Source organism: Microtus ochrogaster, chromosome 21 (assembly GCF_000317375.1).
Source record: "Microtus ochrogaster isolate Prairie Vole_2 chromosome 21, MicOch1.0, whole genome shotgun sequence".
Lineage (NCBI taxonomy): Eukaryota > Metazoa > Chordata > Mammalia > Rodentia > Cricetidae > Microtus > Microtus ochrogaster.
In genome coordinates this window covers 13,344,819-13,363,265 of record NC_022022.1, presented here as the reverse complement: position 1 = coordinate 13,363,265, position 18,447 = coordinate 13,344,819, and the positions used below count along the sequence as shown (strand labels likewise).

At 39.6% G+C, this 18,447-nt stretch overlaps 1 protein-coding gene across 1 annotated transcript in view; it reads left to right on the top strand.

The window, feature by feature from the left end:
• The window catches only part of Slc30a7 (solute carrier family 30 member 7), a 63,452-nt gene that overhangs the window by 4,761 nt on the left and 40,244 nt on the right, over nt 1-18,447 (top strand). Inside the window, exons 3-6 of the mRNA XM_005357174.3 lie at nt 8,795-8,908; nt 11,558-11,645; nt 12,287-12,413; nt 16,940-17,083. Coding sequence (XP_005357231.1) covers nt 8,795-8,908; nt 11,558-11,645; nt 12,287-12,413; nt 16,940-17,083 — 473 coding nt within the window. The remainder of the gene's footprint in view (nt 1-8,794; nt 8,909-11,557; nt 11,646-12,286; nt 12,414-16,939; nt 17,084-18,447) is intronic.

Here is an 18,447-nt window from a genome sequence, read left to right as displayed (position 1 = left end):
TGGCCTATGAAATGGGCCTAGGCAGTTTCTTTATTAATAAGAAATCACTCCCACATCATAAGAGACCCTGCCTCAGAAAACAAAAAGCACAAACAAACAAAAAACAACAAAAATCCCCCCCCCCCCATAAAACAAAGCAAAACCTTCCATAACTAGTAGATTATAAAGATTATTGGTTTTGTTATTACTTGGGGCACAGAAGTCAAAGTGACACTATTTAATCTTTATGTATTTAAGAACCGTTTTGATTCTCCTGAGAATTGTATGTATATTGAAGCATATCCCATAACAAATATTTTTAATCTCATAAAGTTTATGCCCTTCAATAGGTCACATTTGCTGTAAGCACTATTGATTTAATGTGCATTTGAATATAATATTTTCATCATTACTATATATGATTTATAATGTATTTTACATTTTTCTCTTTCTGAATTGGGTCATAATTTTGGCATTGGTGCTGTTTATTTGATGACTACACTGGAGCTTGTATCATACGTTTTACTAGCTGTTCTATAGAACAACATACTATATTTCATTATGACCTTTCGTTGGTTCTTAGAAGTTGCGAGGTAAATGTAGGACTAAATGCTCTCCATGGTTTTTGTTTACTTTGAGAATGCTTTTCTTTCTGGCATTTTCTTTTCTATCTTTTTAATATTCCTGTTATAGATTTCTTTCCTCACATAATATAATCTGATTATGGTTTCCACTCCCTCTACTCTTCTCATCCCCCCTACCTCCCCTCCTATCCAGATCCACCCCCTTTATGTCTCTCATTAGAAAACAAGCAGGCTTCAAAGGGATACTAATGAAGTAAAATAAAATATAAGATAAAACAAAGCCTAACACTTTGGAATTGGACAAAATAAACAGAGACCACTCATTTATGCACTCGGGAATCGCATAAAAACACTAAACTGGAAGCCTTAATATATGTGCAGAGGATCTGTTGCAGACTTGTACAGGCCTTGTTAATTTTCATTCATTTATTGTTGAGTAACTACACAATCTCAACAGAAGAATGTAGTTTTGCATCATCAAGGTTAATTTTTTTTTCCCCAAGTTGCAGCAAAAAGCAAAGGCAGTAATTGTTTAAACAGACAGTACCTTCTTCCCAGGGCGGTTGGCAGAGCTGCATCTCTCCCTTGCATCAGAATGCCCGGGAGCTTAGAGAGAACGAGACAGAAAATGTACGTGGTCTTTTAAGACTTGTCTGGATGCTAACACATTATGCTTCCCTCATACTTTTATCACATGCTCATGCCTGGAAGCCATGTGGTTTAGTCCACGAAACCATGTGAATTGATAAAAGTCAAGGCTCTGTATCAGAGGAAGGGAGGGCATATGTACTGGAGAAAGATCTACCCACTTAACATTGATGTGGGATTCTCCTCTTTATGCTATGAATATGTTTGATTACCATTGGTTAATAAAGACACTGCTTTGGCCTATGATAGGGCAGAATATAGGTAGACAGGAAAACTAAACAGAATGCAGGGAGAAAAAAGATGGAGTCAGGCAGATGCCATGTAGCTGCCGAAGGAGAAAGATGTCAGAACCTTACCAGTAAACCACAGCCTCGTGGTGAAACAGAGATTACTAGAAATGGGTTAATTTAAGATGTAAGAGCTAGCTAGAAATATGCCTAAGCCATTGGCCTAACAGTGTTGTAATTGATACGGTTTTTGTGTGATTATTTAGGTCTGGGCAGCCGAAAATATAAAAGCAGTCTCTGTTTACATAGCTTAGGAAGTCCAGGTGCAGTGATTTTGTTTCTTCTTTCAAGGTTCCAGCAAGGGCTCCAGGACCTTTTGTCTGAGTTGTATGTTGCTTCCCACCCCTTGTGTATCACTGTGTTTGACACTGTGTGTTTTCACGCTCTTCTGCTAGCATTTACTTCACCATCTGTTTAGAAACTTAATTTCAATTATGTCTGAGAACAGTTTCACTTAGACCAGTGGTTCTCAACCTGTGGGTTACGACCCTTTTGGCAACCCTCTATTTTCAAAAATATTTGCATTACGATTCATAACAGTAGTAAAATTACAGTTATGAGGTAGCAACAAAATCAGTTTGTTTGGGGGTCACCACAGCATAAGGAGCTGTATTAAAGGTCACAGCGTTAGGAAGGTTGAGAAACACTGCCTTAGACACTGACAAAACTCACAGAACAGTCTGTAAAAGGTTATGTTTCTGTTTTGGTATTTGTTCTAGACGTGCTAACGGCTATATTGGGGTGATTTGGTCCTGTTTTTATGTAATTTGTAGAGAAGATGTTTGCTAAGCACTTGGTCAGAAGTGCTCACATTTATCATGTATTTTTTTATTATATTAAAACTTAAAAATGTTTTAGTCTTTCATCAAGCTTTCTCCTTTTGTATGGCAACTCATCAGGTGTGGTGGAACCCTTTGCCTTCTCGTAGTTTTGTTTTTTTCGCTTAAAAACTTCAAAAAGTATTCATTTTGATGAATATTAAGAATCATAGAATGGCATGGAGTTGAAAGTTATTTAACTATAGTTCATTAATTTACTAACTTTAGTCAGGTCATGAGCCTCATGATTTTCTTTGGCTTTTAAAATATGTTTGTGTGTTATTATTTATGTGTGCATACATGTATGTGTCATTATACCGTGAAGGTCAGAAGTTGAATTCAGTAGCATCATAGATTACTTTCTTCCCTATATTTTGAGAATAATTCATCCCCAACCTTGTTTTCTAATTTCTTAATAATAAATGTATACTTAGTTCTCTTATTCCACGTTATAAAAATCAGCTGGACAGGGGTTTGTGAATTATGATGATCCCTTGTCTTCAATTGTAAATTTATATTTAACAATCACTGTGAGTACGCTGTTGGCTCAGTTACCAGTAGACCTTTTCAGAAACTTTTATAATGGAAAATCTTATTGACACATGTACTAGTTGTTAATAGTGTAAAGGACACATGTACTAGTTGTCAGTAGTGTGAAGGACACATGTATTAATTGCCCATCTTTACAGCCCACAGCTTGTTTGACCCATTTTGTTGCCCATGTCACACTGCCTGATACACATGTGGAGCCCAGCAGGTACCCACCTTGAACACACAGGTCTTCAGATTTGGTGTCAGGCACCTTGCCCTCTTGAATCATCTCATCAGCCCTTACTTTTATGTTGTAAAGAACTTTGTACCATACAGTCCAAATGATCACTCGTAGTGAGTTACGCTTGCTAGTACTGAAGATGAGTAGCGAAGTTCCCGTTTTCCCACCAGTATTGTCCCAGTGAATGGGAACTAGAGGCTTTTCATGTGGGTTTATCTCCTCATCTGTAGCTAAGTAACTTTCACATCATGATCCTAGGTTCAGGGAGATGGCTTCATATCGCTGCTCTAAGAGAACACAGTGCTCTTGCATTTCAGAAGAGGAAGTAGATTTTCAAGTTCACTTACATTTTATTAAATGCTTAAACTGCCCCAGGAACATAATGCAGTGGTAGAGCTCCAGCATCATAAAAATAAACATAAGTAAGTAAGTATTAATAAGAACTTGATTGCTGCTATCCACAGAACTTACTTTTGTGTTCCCCTTAAGGCAATGTTTCGTATCCATTGAATGTACAAAAAACAAATTTGTTGGGCGGGGGAGGGGGGGCAGAGAGCTTGCTGGGGTTCCTGTAAAAGTACCTCAAATTAAGTGACTGGCATATCAGAAGTTTCTGGTCTCATAGTTGGGAGGTATACATCTGACTTCCAGGTGTCCACAGGGATTTGGGGGAGAATCTGCTTGGTGTCGCGCTCCTAACTTCTGGTGATTTACTGGTCATCTTTAACACTTCCTTGACTTGTAGAAGCATTTTCCTCATCCCTGCCTTGCCATCTCCTGGTCTCCTGTGTGTGTTTTCCTTCAAATTTCTGGGCCTTGTAAATAAGGATACCTGTCAGGAGGACCTGTTTATGATGTCTGCCTAACCAGTTTACTGCAGGGAATCTGTCTCTAAACCAAGTCACATTCTGAGGAGAGGTGTAGCTCATGGCAGTGTTTTATTAAATATACAGATAGAGAGATAGATAGGTAGATAGACAGGTAAATATATATGTGCATAAACACACACATTCATACTGTATGAGCAATGGGGTGCCTCACTGCTGTAGTGACAATCATGGTGTCCTGGTTCACTTAATGAGATGTGTAGCTGAGACCAAGATGGCTGCCCAGAGGAAATAATTATAGCAGAAAAGGGGCCTAAGGCTAGCCCATTTCCATTAACCTCTGATTTGGAAAGGAAAGAGGGGAAAAGGATGAAGTTGAAGTGTTGGCCTGCCACTTCGTGTGGCTCTTGGGACTGAGAGTAAAGAGAATACAGGGGGTCATGTTGGGAGCACTTCCTGGGATCCAGAACCTTGGAACTCAGGGGAGGAGGTGGATTGTAAAGTGTAAACTCGAGGTGAAAGTGAGGGGTAGTGGATGAGACCCTGTTCCCCAGGCAAGATAGCACCATTTTCACTAAGAAAGTTCAGTTCAGCAGTGAGTTTGGGACTGGGACAGAGCTTTAGTGGCTCTGAGGAACCATACTGTGGCACCGTTCTGGAAGGAGCTCTTGTAGATGGAAACTGTGGCAGCCACTTCCCCGACAAGGGGGCCAGAGTACCGGTGGGTGAGGTCTGCTCTAAGCTCTGTGTTGAAGGTAGATAGATGTATTGGTCTCCTGTCTATGTCGTGGTTTATTTCTGGGCCTCTCTGTTTGCCTTAATGCCAGCACCCACTGTTTTGATTAATGTAGCTCTGATGCTTTTGAAATTGAGAAATAGCCTCTATTTTTGCCCCTCTTCTTCAGGAATGTTATTGCTTTATATAGGACCACTGTTTTTTTTTTTTAAATGAATTAAAGTTTTTAAGTTTATTTATTTTACATGTATGAGAGTTTTGCCTGTGTGTGTATATATACTACGTACATAGCTGGAGGTCAAAAGAGGGTGTCAGATCCCTTAGAACTTGAGTTATGGATGGTTATGAACCACCTTGTGGGTGCTGGGAACTGAACCCAGGTCCTCTGAGAGAACAACAAATACTTTTATCTGCTGAGCCATCTCTCCAATTCAATGATTGTAATATGAATTGTAAGATGCGCTTGATGCTCTCTTGATAGATAATGAATTGAAAACATAGCTCATTTGGGGACAAATGTCCTCTGATTCCTTGCTCATGCGTCGCATGTACTGAAATTGTAACAGTGCAGAGACTAGCACTGGCCCTGAACAAAAATGGCTTCCATGGCTTACATCCATGAAGCTTTGCTGAGTTCTAAAATGAAGGCTATGGAGTATTGTTTTGCGGGTGTGGGGTGCAACTCCATAGGAGAGCATATACTTAGTGTGTCTGAAGCATGGGTTTGGCTACAGGCACTAAAAGGGTTTTGGTCTTTTTAATTTATAAACATCAAAGTCTTCCCATTTATTTAGGCTCTTGTATTTTAATTTTTGTATTTTATTTTATTTTGTATTTTATTTCTTCAGTATTTTGTAGTTTTCAGAGTATAAGTTTTGTAATTTGTTAAATTTACTTTTTTAATGTTAATTTTTCTTCTGAGTACTATTGCAAATGGAAAAAATTTAATTTACTTTTGTTCTTTGTCATCATGTAAGAATGCAAAGTATTTTGATGCTTATTTTTATCCTGCAAGATTACTGAGTTAATTTATTAATTCAAACAGGGTTTTGGGAATTCTTTGAGATTTTCTATATATAACAGCATTTGTGAGTATATTCAATTCTACTTCTTCCCATATTTGAGGAACTTTATTTCATTTCCTACCATATTGCCCTGTTTAGACTCTCCAGTAAAATCAGTAGTAGAACAAGGAAAAGGGGCATAACTCTCATATTCCTGACCTTTGAGGGAAAACTGCCTTTCACTATTAATTAATTAGTCAATTTCACCATTTACTGATGACATCAGCTACATATTTTTGTGGCAACCATGCAGAAAGTTAAAAAAATTTCTTATATTTTCATTTTGTTGTGTATTTTTATCACCAGGAATGTTATATTTTATGTAATGTTTTTCATCTGTTGGTTTTTTTGTCCTTTATTGATATGATGATTGTTTTTATTATATTATACCATCCTTGCATTCTTGGATTGAGTCACAGTTGGTTGGGTATGTGTACTCTTGAAGTCTGGGTCTGCTTGCTGGTGTCTTGTTGAGTGCTTTTGGATTCATTTTCCCTGCTGCACACATTCTTTCTCATAATGGTTCATCTTGCCTTAGTTGTAAGGTAACACTGGTCATATCCTAGGGAAGTATTCTCTTATCCTCTATTTTTTCCCAAGTGTTTGTGAAAGATTGGTAGTAATTATGTTTTAAATGCTTGAGAATTAGCTAGTGAAGACAGCATTGGTTGTATCGTTAGTTAGAACTTGTTGTTGCTGGAAGTTTCGAAACAAGCAAATCAATCTTTTCTTCCTGTATAGGCTTCTGATTATCAACTTCCAGATAGTTTTGTGAGATTGGTTGCCTCCTGGCACTTGGTTTTAGATAATTTGTTGACATATGGGTCATAATCTTTCCTTATTATTTCTTTCAGTTCTTTAAAGTCAAAAGTATCTTTCTTTATTCTTGATTTTTAGTAGTAAGAATTTTTGTTGCCATTGTTTTTTTAGACAAAGACTCTCTCTGTGCAGCCCGGCTGGCCTCAACTGCTCCCTCAGCTCCTGCGCTCTGGGATTACAGACTCATGCCTGGAGCTTAAGTCTTTTTCACGGATCAGTTGATGTAAAGGTTGCCAATTTCCTTGATCTTTTCAAAGAATCAACTTTTGGTTTTGATACCTTTTCCCTTAAAAAAAATCTCAGTTGTCCTTAGAGTAGAGGCAAGCGAACTTCTTTCTTGTGTTCTTTGGACATGATGCTACATTATGTTCTGACTTAAGCCATTTCCAGTGAGAAGAATCTACGACCCTTACCCTTTTCCCTTTCTCTTTGGTGTTCTGTATGAAGTGTGAGGGTCCCCTTTCTTTTTGGGGACTCACTGATTTATCCTGGATTATGATTGACTGGTCCCCCTCCCCAGTGGGTACTTACTAATTATCGTGGATTGCGATTGGCTGGTCCCCCTCCCCAGTGGGTACTCACTAATTATCGTGGACTGTGGTTATCTTTCTTTCAGAAATTTTGGATAATCCTCAAGTACTTAATTTGGCTCTTTCATGTAAAGTTTCTGTATAGGGACATTCTCCATTTCTTCAATTATTCTTTAACAGAGTAATTATTTTTGTATTTGTATTTTGCCTGTATGTATGTCTGTGCACCACACGCATGTCTGGAGTCTACAGAGGCCCAAAGAAGGTGTTGGATCCCCTAGAACTGGAGTTACAGGTAGTTGTGAGCCACTGTAAAGGTGCTAAGAACTTAATCTGGTGGTTTTAGCTGTCGAACCATCTTTCCAGCCCCTAAATTACATTTATTTTTAAAATTCTCTGACAGTTCTAACATCTGGGGCATTTCTGATTCTGTTGCTTGCTTTAGTTCTTGACAGGGAGTCTTCGGTGGTGCTCCTCATTTGTCCCTTCAAGTATTTACCCACCAGCTTTCCTTCTGAATGCTTGCTGTGGTAGGGCTTTGAAGCCAGTGTGGTCAATAGTTGGTCTAGGTTTGTTTTTGTTGGTTAATTTCACTAAATGACAGTTCAGGTTTTCTGGTGGTTTCTACTGCCCTGTGCTTAGTGTAAAATTTAGAGGATTTTCATGATACTTGATTTTTTTCTCAGATTTTAGCAAGTGTACCTGCACCACAGCCAGATCCGTCTGTGATCTTGGTAGATTTCTTCTGCCATGTCACAGACTTGGTGAAGACATGGTGTTGAGTTCTACTGTGGCTTTAGACTTAGGCAGTCCTGGTACAATGAGTATCAGAGTTCATTGTTTGTTCTTTCTCTTTTTATTTCTTTTTAGATAAAGAATGGAGGTTTGTTAAACTCGTGGTTCTGGAGACTGTGAAGTTCAATATGAAGGGTCTGGCTTCTAGCTGTATCATAGTGCAGAGAGGGCATCGCTGGGCGAGACAAAGCTGGTGTCATAGGAAGGATGTTGTGTTCCTCCATCTCCTCCTACTTATCCTGTCTTCCCTCTACACTGAGAGTCAAGAGCTGGGAGCAGGACAGTTGATAATAGCAGACTTGGTACTGCTGTTCTTGCAGGGGATCCAGGTTCAGTTAGCAGCATCTTACTCACAGTTGTCTGTAACTCCAGATCTAGGGAGCTGATGCTCTCTTTTGGCCTTCAGGGGCATCAGGCACACATGTGGGACACATACACACATGCAGGCTGTCACACACATGTGGGACACATGCATACATGCAGGCCGTCACACACATGTGGGACACATGCACACATGCAGGCCGTCACACACATGTGGGACACATACATACATGTAGGCCGTCACACACATAAAACAAGCAAATCTTAAAATATAATAACGAGAGCAAACTTTTTTGCCTCTGGGATAACAGCCTCTCCCCAGCAGCAGTGTTTTTTCTATCCTTCTTATCGTAATAGTGGCTGTCCTTGTGACCAGACAGTGAGCAGTTTCTATCCTGTTGCAGCACACGGCTGTGTTCTGCTGTTGCTGCTGCCGCTGCCGCCGTTACCACTCTTGGCAGCGCTAGGCTTTTAGTTAACAGGATCTTCTGTGTCTTATTTTAATGCTGCCTTAGAGGGTAATTCCAGATTAATGAAAAAACTTTAGTTTTTAGAGCGAATACTTTACTGTTTGCTTCGTATTATAATGTTCTGTTCTATGTGTTCTTTTTCAGCCTGGGCTTGATCTCCGACTCTTTCCACATGTTTTTTGACAGCACTGCCATACTGGCCGGATTGGCAGCTTCTGTTATTTCAAAGTGGAGAGACAATGATGCTTTCTCTTATGGGTAAGACTTTAAAATACTTGTCTTGAGCTACCAGATACACAGAAAAATGTACAGCTCTTATGCTATGAGTTTTTACAAGTTGAATTGACTTGTGTGATTTGAGCTCTCGGAGCTCTTCTCAGGCCTCTTCTAGTCCTTATGCACCTCCCCCAGGGTTACCCTTAAACTTCCTGGATTACATGTGTCTACTTTAAAAGTATATAGAGAAAGGAAAAGGATGGGGGAAGTGGTGTAATTATATTATAATCACAAAAATAAAAGAAATCATTTCTTAAAGTGTGTGATCAGAATCTATAATGTAACTTTATTCATTTACAGGAATCTTTTTGTTTGACAGATAAGCCCTTAGTTTTACCAATAGAATTTAGGAGATACATTGTTGCATATAAGGATTTTCTCATAGCCTATTTTTGACAAAGAAAGCCATATGAAACTGATCATATTTCTTTTTTTATTGAAGAGATACCTTTCTGTTATTTATTTAAACTTATTTCATAGCATGGTCTTACTTGTCTTTTTAGCTTTGCTCTTATGTGGTCATTTCTGTCCCCCCTGGTTTGTACACTCAGGCACATACTATGGAAGGACCTTTGATAAACCAGATTAAGAGTTTTCATTATTTGATTATTTGCTTTAAGCTTCCTGATGCTTCCTGTGAGTATAATTGTGTTCACATGTAAGCAGAGAGGACTGATGTCCTTTCAACTTTCTTGTGCTGATTCCTTCCTCTGTCCCTGCTTCATCCCTCAGTGCTTCCTCACACCTGCTCTTCAGCTGCTGCCTTTCCTCTGGCTCCCGCTCACCTCTCCCGACTCTGCCTGTCTCTGTTTCCCTTACACCCTCATGTCCTCCCGCTCACCTCTCCCGACTCTGCCTGTCTCTGTTTTCCTTACACCCTCATGTCCTCCCGCTCACCTCTCCCACCTCTGTCCCTCCTTCCCCGCCCCTCCCTCCCTCTCCACCTATTTCCTCCACACCTTTTATTCTGTGCTCATCCTTGCACCCTCCCCTTGCGTTGGCTAACTGACACATGAGACGTACTCAGGCAGTTCTACTTTCATAAATTACATGTTTTAATTCTAAGACTCACTCTCTTCGGGTAAATATAATCATCTGTGATCATTTGTCTAGTTTTCTTCTTCATTTTAAACCTGCAACCAGGCCCAGTAATATACTAAAGCAAATCTAGCAGTTTATCAGAATGCATAAAACATACTAACCAGCTAGAAATTAGGAACCAAAGATGCCTAAAATATTTCTTGCCTTTGATCTTGAAATTCGGTGAGCTAAGAATAAAAGGCTTTCTGTCAAGCATTAACTATGGGACTGGAAGAAGAGATTAAAAGAAAATGATCTTTTTTAAAAGAAAAATAATCCTACTGAATTAGTAGATAAATCCCTTTTAAATGTAAATTATAGAAAACTGGCTGTATGTTATTTGAATTTAGTACACTTTGCTCCAAAACAGTTTTGGAGAAAACTTTGACAAATAATACATGAATTAATTTACATATATATATATATATATATATATATTTGAAAATGGAGTATAAAATTCCTATTGTATCAGATCTACATGCTAGGATGAATTCAACATAGCTGACGAGAGGGCCTGTAAAGACTTCCTTCAGCCTGTCATGGTTTCATATGGAACTCCATAGTGAGTTCCAGGGCATACTGAGAAAGTCTCTACATTATCAGAAAAGAAAGAAATGTTTTTATAACAAAAAATATGTTTAGAAGTTGACATAGAAAGGCATTTTTTTTTCCTTAAAGACAGACTTCTTATATAGTCTACTTGGCTCAGAACTTAGAACCCTTCTGGCCCAACTTCTGTGCTGACATTGCTGGTGTGTGCCACCCAGGGTCTGAGGAGCAGATCTGGTGCTTTGCGATGCTGAGGAAGGACTAGCTGGTGTGAGCATACTTTGAGTTAAAGTTGTTTCCATGGCTCTAGGCCAAACATGCCTTGGGGAAAAATGAGCTCTTTCCCCAGTGCTTCACCTAAGTAGGAAGGAGAAAACTTTGGAAACCCAGAGACAAGGGCTGGGCATTTAAAAGTGGCTTCATAGAATAGTGTGAAGATAGAGTTAATTCTAAAAATAAATAACTAAAAGTTTAGGCTGAATATATTAGTTTAGAAAAAGATAAACATGAATCCCAAGTTGTTTTTGACGTAATGCAGGGACACTTTAACTTTACCTGAGGCCAGAGCTCCATTTCCTGAATGGAGCCAGAAGGTTCAGAGCAGAGCAATTCTCAGAAAGGAGAACAGCTACAGTAAAAACTTGGTTTCCTAGACATTTTCTCTTTCTTTAGACCCTTCCTTCTTTGTCTACTTGCCTGGTCTTGTCCTCTCTAGAGCGGCAACTTAAGATTTACATTTCTGTGGCTTTCTAAGTCCACTATCAGAAGGTCTTTTGCCTCCTGGAAGTCTATGTGTTTTGTGGTATTCACTGTTAAATATATTTCATGGTAAATTAATTTGCTCATCCATTTTGCAGTAGTATATAAAATTTATTCAATAAATGTGAAGACTTGTTGGCACTTCAAAGTCAGTTTACAAAGGCAGTGCGGTTTACAGTCTGAAGCATGCACATTCATTTGGACGTTAAGAAGTATAATTCACTGTACCTTGCTCTTCTTTAGGTATGTGAGAGCGGAAGTGCTGGCTGGCTTTGTCAATGGACTCTTTTTGATCTTCACTGCTTTCTTTATTTTCTCAGAAGGAGTTGAGGTATAGTAGATAATCATTAGAGTCAGGAAATGACTTATTTTTCAATGAAAATGTTTTTAAAGATGTAATCATCATAGAGATCTTTTCAACTATCATTTATTGAGGTTTGTCTTGGATTAGAGAAAATACTATGTGTGTACAGGAGGACTTATGAAATAAGTTACATATATATGAAAAATTACATATATATATAATATATGTATGTATGTATGAAATATCCTGCTGGAGACAATGAAATGGCAGTGCTCTGTAAACAGAGGTGCTGCTACCACTGAGAAGTAGAGGTGCATTCTGGGTAGTTGGTCCTTTAGAAATTGTCTTAAAAACATCTAGAACCTGAGAGTTTTGCTAGTAAATATTTAATATTTGGTGTACATTTTCTAAGAGCGGAAGGAAACTGAAGATTGGTAAACTTGCAGAGAGCAGGGGACCAGGTTTTGAACCACATCTAGTTAGAGACAGTAACTGTTACTTTTTCTATGATGGATGAATATGAGCTTCAGCTCTCTCAGCTTTAGGCAGCTAGTGTTGAACTCTTTTACTTCTGAAAATACCTAAAAATTTTAATATTGCATTATATTGCCAGCAGTTTAAATCAGGAATTTTATCAATGCCGTCTCTTTGTATTGTGTGTTTTTTAGAGAGCGTTGGCTCCTCCAGATGTACACCACGAGAGACTGCTACTTGTGTCAATTCTTGGCTTTGTGGTAAACCTCGTAGGAATATTTGTTTTCAATCACGGAGGCCATGGACACTCTCATAGCTCTGGTATGATGGTTATAACTCTTTGATTCTTCATGTCTTTAACAGTTATTCAGTGTGTGTGTGTGTGTGTGTGTGTGTGTGTGCGCGCGCGTGCGCGCGCATGCACGGCGCATATGGAGGTCAGAGGACAACTTGGGAGAGTTGGTTCCTTTGTCCATTGAGTTCTGGGACTTGAGTTCAGGTCTTCAGATTTGAGGGCAGATATCCTTGCAAGTCCCTAATTTTTTCTTCTTCTTTTTAATTTTGGCGTGTTTCTGTCGTTAAATACTTTAGAAAATTAATAATTTTAAAGTTATAAAATATGTCTAGATACTCAGAAATGCCTTCCTGAACCATGCCTTGTCCGCAGCTCTCTGTCCCAGTGCCTTTCCAAGATGCTGTGCACATTATCAGATTGTCTGCAGCTCTCTGTCCCAGTGCCTGTCTGAGCTGCTGTGCATATTATCGTATTGCTGTGGATCTCTCCAGACTTCTGTTGCTCATCTGTTTCATGTAATATTTAATTCATATTAAAAAACCAGCTACCAGAAAACAACAAATTTGGTTACTAAAACAAGTTGTGTGTACGCTTATAATGTACTGTATAATGCATTTTAAAGATCCTTCCAGTGATAGGTGTTTATCTGCTACCTTGCATTTTTTTTTTAAATTAATTTATGAAATCACTGTATTGTAACTCATAGAAAGCTCCATGGTATGAAGCCAGGCCTGGTGGTGTATGCTTGCTACAATCCCAGCACTTGGGAGACAGAGACAGGAGGATTAAGAGACAGGTAAGCTAGTATCAGGCTTACCTGTTCTACATAGTGAATTCCAGGCAATCTAGGGTACATGGTGAAACCCTGTCTCATCCACAAGCAAAATTAAAGCCCCCCCCAATGCATTTATACTCTAAAATGAAGACACAACAACAAACAGAGGGAACAAGAAAGCATATGAAGCTGTTGTACTACACAGTTCAGATCTAGAGCATTTCCATCAGTGTAGATAGCGTCTTTAGTTCAGTGTGTTAGTGTATAAGGAGAATTCATAAAACAGCATTTTTAGTGAATGTGCTTTTTAAAGTTACCTTCTGCAATGACTACTATTCATATTCATTTCCAGAAATGTATTTTCTCCTCAGCCCACATCAACCTGTAATATTACAGGTTAAAGCGGTTTTGCTCATATTTAATAAAGTTGGCTTCTAATTTTTTCTTGTCTCTGGTTTGTAGTGAAGTTGAACATTCTGGAGGTGTGTTCTAGACAATACCTACTTCTCTGTTTTTCCCCACGTGTTTATAAGTTACAGAATTACTTCAGAATTACTTAAAATATTCCACTTTTCTTTGTTTTATGTGTTGTAAATATCTTTTCCCAGTTACTGCATGTATTTAAGTTTTCATATAGAGACTCATTTGTATGTAGTCTGTGATGCTTAGCCTTAATTGTCCCTGGCACACCTGTAGGCTCCTTGGAAGAAAGTCTCAATGAAGTGCTGTGTCCATTAGCTTGGCCTGTGGGCATGCCTGACGGGGGACTGTATCAGTGTAGTTAGCTGATGTGGCGGCACCATTCCCTAGGCTGGGTCCTGAGATGGAGCTTAGCAGCAGGCAAGGGAGCTTGCCTGTGGATGTAGTAGCTGTCTGAAGTTCCGCCTTGACTGAAACCTAGACGTGCAAACTGGATAAACTCTTTTCTCCCCGTAACTGCTTTTGCTCTTTTCAGGGTGTTTTGTCACAACAGCGGAAATGAAAGGACAGCATAGTCTGGTTTCTGTCTTATATTTGTTTCATGTGCATTTTCTTCTCTGTTTCAAGGATTTCCTATTGCAGGGCATGAACATCAAATCCTCTGTACTAATGCTTTCATTCTGGTTGATGGTTTCTTGTTACCCAGTTTGTTTCTCCATCTATTTATACTGTATTCTATGTAATGCGTGAGTTTGAGATATTTCTCCCTTAGGAAGAATAAGCATTTTTCCTATGAAAACTTTTAGTGATTGTCCCGGGGAGAGCGTCTAGTTCAGATGCTTGGTAAGTTAATTCAGTCATACCCAGACTTCTGTGCCAGTGTTCTCCTGTTCTCTTCTAACTTTATTTTATGCCTGTAACCCATCAATATAGTTTTGTATTAACTGGTTTGTGCTCTATCTTTTCAGAGTTGGGAACACAAACTCTGTGCCTTTGTAGTTATGAACTACTCTTTAATGTCTTTTGATTTACCCTGAAAACCCTATAATATTTTGAGGGGACAGGCTTTTGTTCATCCAGATTGTCTCAATTTTGCTTTTATTTTAAAGGGAGTTCTGCAGATTATAGAATTTTTTAATTTCTCGAGACAGGGTTTCTCTGTGTAACTGCACTAATTGTCCTGGAACTTACTTTGTAGACCAGGCTGGCCTTGAACTCACAGATATCTGCCTGCCTCTACTTCCCGAGAGCTGGGATTAAAAGCTTGCATCACCACTGCCTGGTGATTGTAGAATTCTTTAGTTCTGCTCCCACCACTACCATTTCAATATCCATCCACTGCCTTTTGACTTCTACAGTTTCTTTCATTTGTTTCACTTTTAAATTATGTATTTATTGTGAGTGTGAGTGTGAGTGTGTGTGTGTGTGTGTGTGTGTGTGTGTGTGTAGCAAGGAAAGGTGACCTTCATGATTTCCTCCTTAGCTTGCCTTTCATCAGCTGTGATATCTCTGATACGACTGAGTTTATTCTAGTTGGACTTTGATGGATTTCTTGACCATATGGTCATCAAGCGGGTAATTTTCAGCCATTGGTTCCTGTTTTCCTCTGTCCTCCTCTTGTTTTGTAGAGACTCTGCCTCATTTTTCTTCATTACCTTTTTCCCCTACTTTTGAGAGTGTGATCTCTGTTTACCTTTTTGTACATTGGCTGCAGCTGCAACTCAGAACTCCTGTTGAGTTCTTCCAATGGCCTCTTCAGTTTGCTATTATGCTTTAATTCCAGAATCTCTGGTATTTAAAATTTTTCCCCTTCTCTCTGCTCCCCCATATACACACATTTTTGTTGTTTTGAGACAAAGCCTTCCTGAAGCCTATGCTAGCCTTTTAATCGCCACTCTCCTGCCTCTGTCTCCTGAGTGCTCAATTGCAGTCATGAGCCCACAACTCGGTTTTATAATTTTTATGCTGTTATTGTTGGTGACTTACTGATCTGGGGTTTCTTTTTACTCATTGAATATGTTTATAATAGCTGGTTAAAATCTGCCTACCAAGTCCATCTCTGGGCCTCTTTGGAAGGATCTTCAGTTAGCTGCTCTTTGTGTGAGGCATAAATTCCTATACATTTGCTAGGCTTCTTCCTTGATGAGGGCTGGACACTTTAGTATCAAATTGTGTCATCCCTTTAAAGTTTGTTGTTTCTGGAGTTTTGTTCCTGTGTTACTTTTCTTTTGAATCTTTCCTGGACTGGTTGACAAATCATGTGTTTCCTGTAGGAGGTGGCCATTGAGTTATCTGATAGTTTTTATTTTAAGCTCTTCCTTTTGTTTCTCTCCTGTCTGACAAATGTTCACACTTAGACTGGTATGGGTTAGTAGTCACCCAGAGTGTAGTCAATTTTCTCAAATGACTTGCTTGTAACTCTCTCTCTTTTGGCAAAGGGATCTTTGTGAGAAAGTATATCTTACAACTCTGCTTACTTCATAGGTACCAGAGAGCCCTAACTTTTCTCTCCTGCTTGCTTAGGGTGTCAAGGACAATGAAGGATGAATGGCAAGTCCTTCTTTTTGAGGTCTGTTTTAGGTATGTACGTAGCCTGTGCACACATAGCCTGCGCACACCCTTTTAGATTCCCAGGAGTATGTTGCTGCTTTTCAGAGTTCCTTGTGGGATCTGCCTCTCTGAGGTTCCCTGAAGTTCTTAGAAGTCTAGTGTCAGCAGCTACTTACGGCTGGGAATTTCCCACTGTTGTCTGAGTGCCTGAATCCCAGCTGAATTCTCAGCCTAGGAGCCTCGCTGGGGGACTGGAGACTGCCGGTGAATTGCACTGGTGGAAAAAATACTGGATAACCAGTTGGTGCTTTAACAACGCACCCAAAGCAACCTCACTTCCCTGTTATCTACAGGGTGGTGACTTTGGGTGATTTTGCTCCTGGGCTGGGAACGGGAGACTGTGTTCCTTAACAAGGCCTGGTAGCTGCTGTAGGTGATGACAATCAATCTATTCTGTGCTTCTCACTGATTGCCAGAGCTCTGACATGGTGCTTTATTACTTGTTTCTTCTGTACTTTTGTGACTTAGGGGAGGGGAAATTGGCTGAGATTCTCTTGCAGCCTTCTGGAAGGTGATCTGGCATGCAGGTCTCCTGGAGATTCTGCAGGATTTGCATTTTCAGGCCTTCAGAGTTTATTCCTGTGCTCCCTGGTAGAACTCAGGGTTGCTAATAAGTACGTTGGCAGCACTTTTTAGAAGCAACTGTTTTCTGCATTGACTCTGGAGCCAGAATTCTTCAAACTAGTATTATTGTAATCAGTTGTGTATTTTTTCATATCTTCTGTTCAAATATTGTTTGTTTTCTAGGCCATGGCCACAGTCATTCCCTCTTTAATGGTGCTCTAGATCACACCCATGGCCACGAAGATCATTGCCATAGTCATGAAGCCAAACATGGAGCTGCACACAGCCATGATCATGCTCATGGTCACGGGCACTTCCATTCTCACGGTGAGTGGGGCCAGAGGGCCTGCAGAGGGCTAGCCTTCCAAACAGACAAGATGTGTGAGGGGCCTGTTGAAAGGACGCTTAGCCTCTAGTGAGTCTGTGTAAATGGTTCCCAATGTCAGTTTCTTTTTATTGTACTGTAACATGAAAGTAAGGCAATGGGCTTAATTTTTTTCTTTCTCCCCCCAGTGAATGTAATAATAAAACACTAGGCTTTTGATTGTGTGAATGAGAAACAGTTGAAGTTTGATTGTTTAAGTCTGACAAGGCCATTAGTAAGTAATGTTATGAAAATACTAGAGATTTTTCAGTTTTTATTATAACTTTTTATGCTAACTGCCTAATATTTTGTGTTCACTCAGAAATCTTTATGTAATAGTAGTAGATACTAAGTTATAGCCTGTTTATCAACATTTTATTTCAGATCATTTTTGAGTTGTGAGTATAAATTAATAGGAACTGTTTAGGTAACACAATCTGCTTATGTCTCAATTAAATTGTGCCCTCAGATGTTTACTGGTACTGGCCATATGGATGGGCTACTAAAGCTTTATAGATGAAAAAAATGAAAAGAGCCCTGCAGATTCAGCATTCTAACATCCTAACATCCCAGGTTTGAGTCTTCCCGTTTCTGAAATACTGCATTGAAATGTGGCTGGTGAACCAAGTGCTGTGCACATTGAGGGCTCACGCCTGACCCTGGACCAGTTCACCCTTGTGGAGCTGTTACCTCAGTCTGAGCTGTGGACATCACCACCACGCGCTTCCTCTCACTTCTTTATTATTTATCCATTGTTTAGATTAGAGCACAGCATAAAATCTGCCCTTCTGACAATTTCAAGTGTACAGTACAGTGCTGGCTATAATTGCTCCAGTGTTTACAGCTCTCTGGGCCTTATGCATAAATAGGATAACTTAACCTTTCGCCCTTCGACAATGACTTCTCCATCCCTACAACCTCCAGCACCTGGAAACGGCCGAGCTCCTCTCTGTTGCTGTGAATTCGGCTCCTTCAGCTTCCTCATATAAATGGTAGCTGTATTAATCGTTAGCTGCCACATTCATCCACGACGTTCTCAATTGCAGCTTTCTCTTTTAGAAGGAGGACAGATGCCCCATTCCTTCCTTCAGGCACTTTCAGGTTGTCCCCTGTCTTGAGTGTGGAATGTCGCAGTGCAGTGAAGGGAAGCACACCTAGGTTTGGGGGGTCTGGGCTTCAGCTCCTTTGGTTGTGTGCCCAGAACTGGTAAACTGGTAGTGGTGGTAACCACAGACTACTTTTTGTGGTGGTTTCTCCAGTTTACATCCCTACTAATAGTGTATAAGGGCTGTCTTTTCCCCATATGCTCGTGTAGCTACAGGTATTA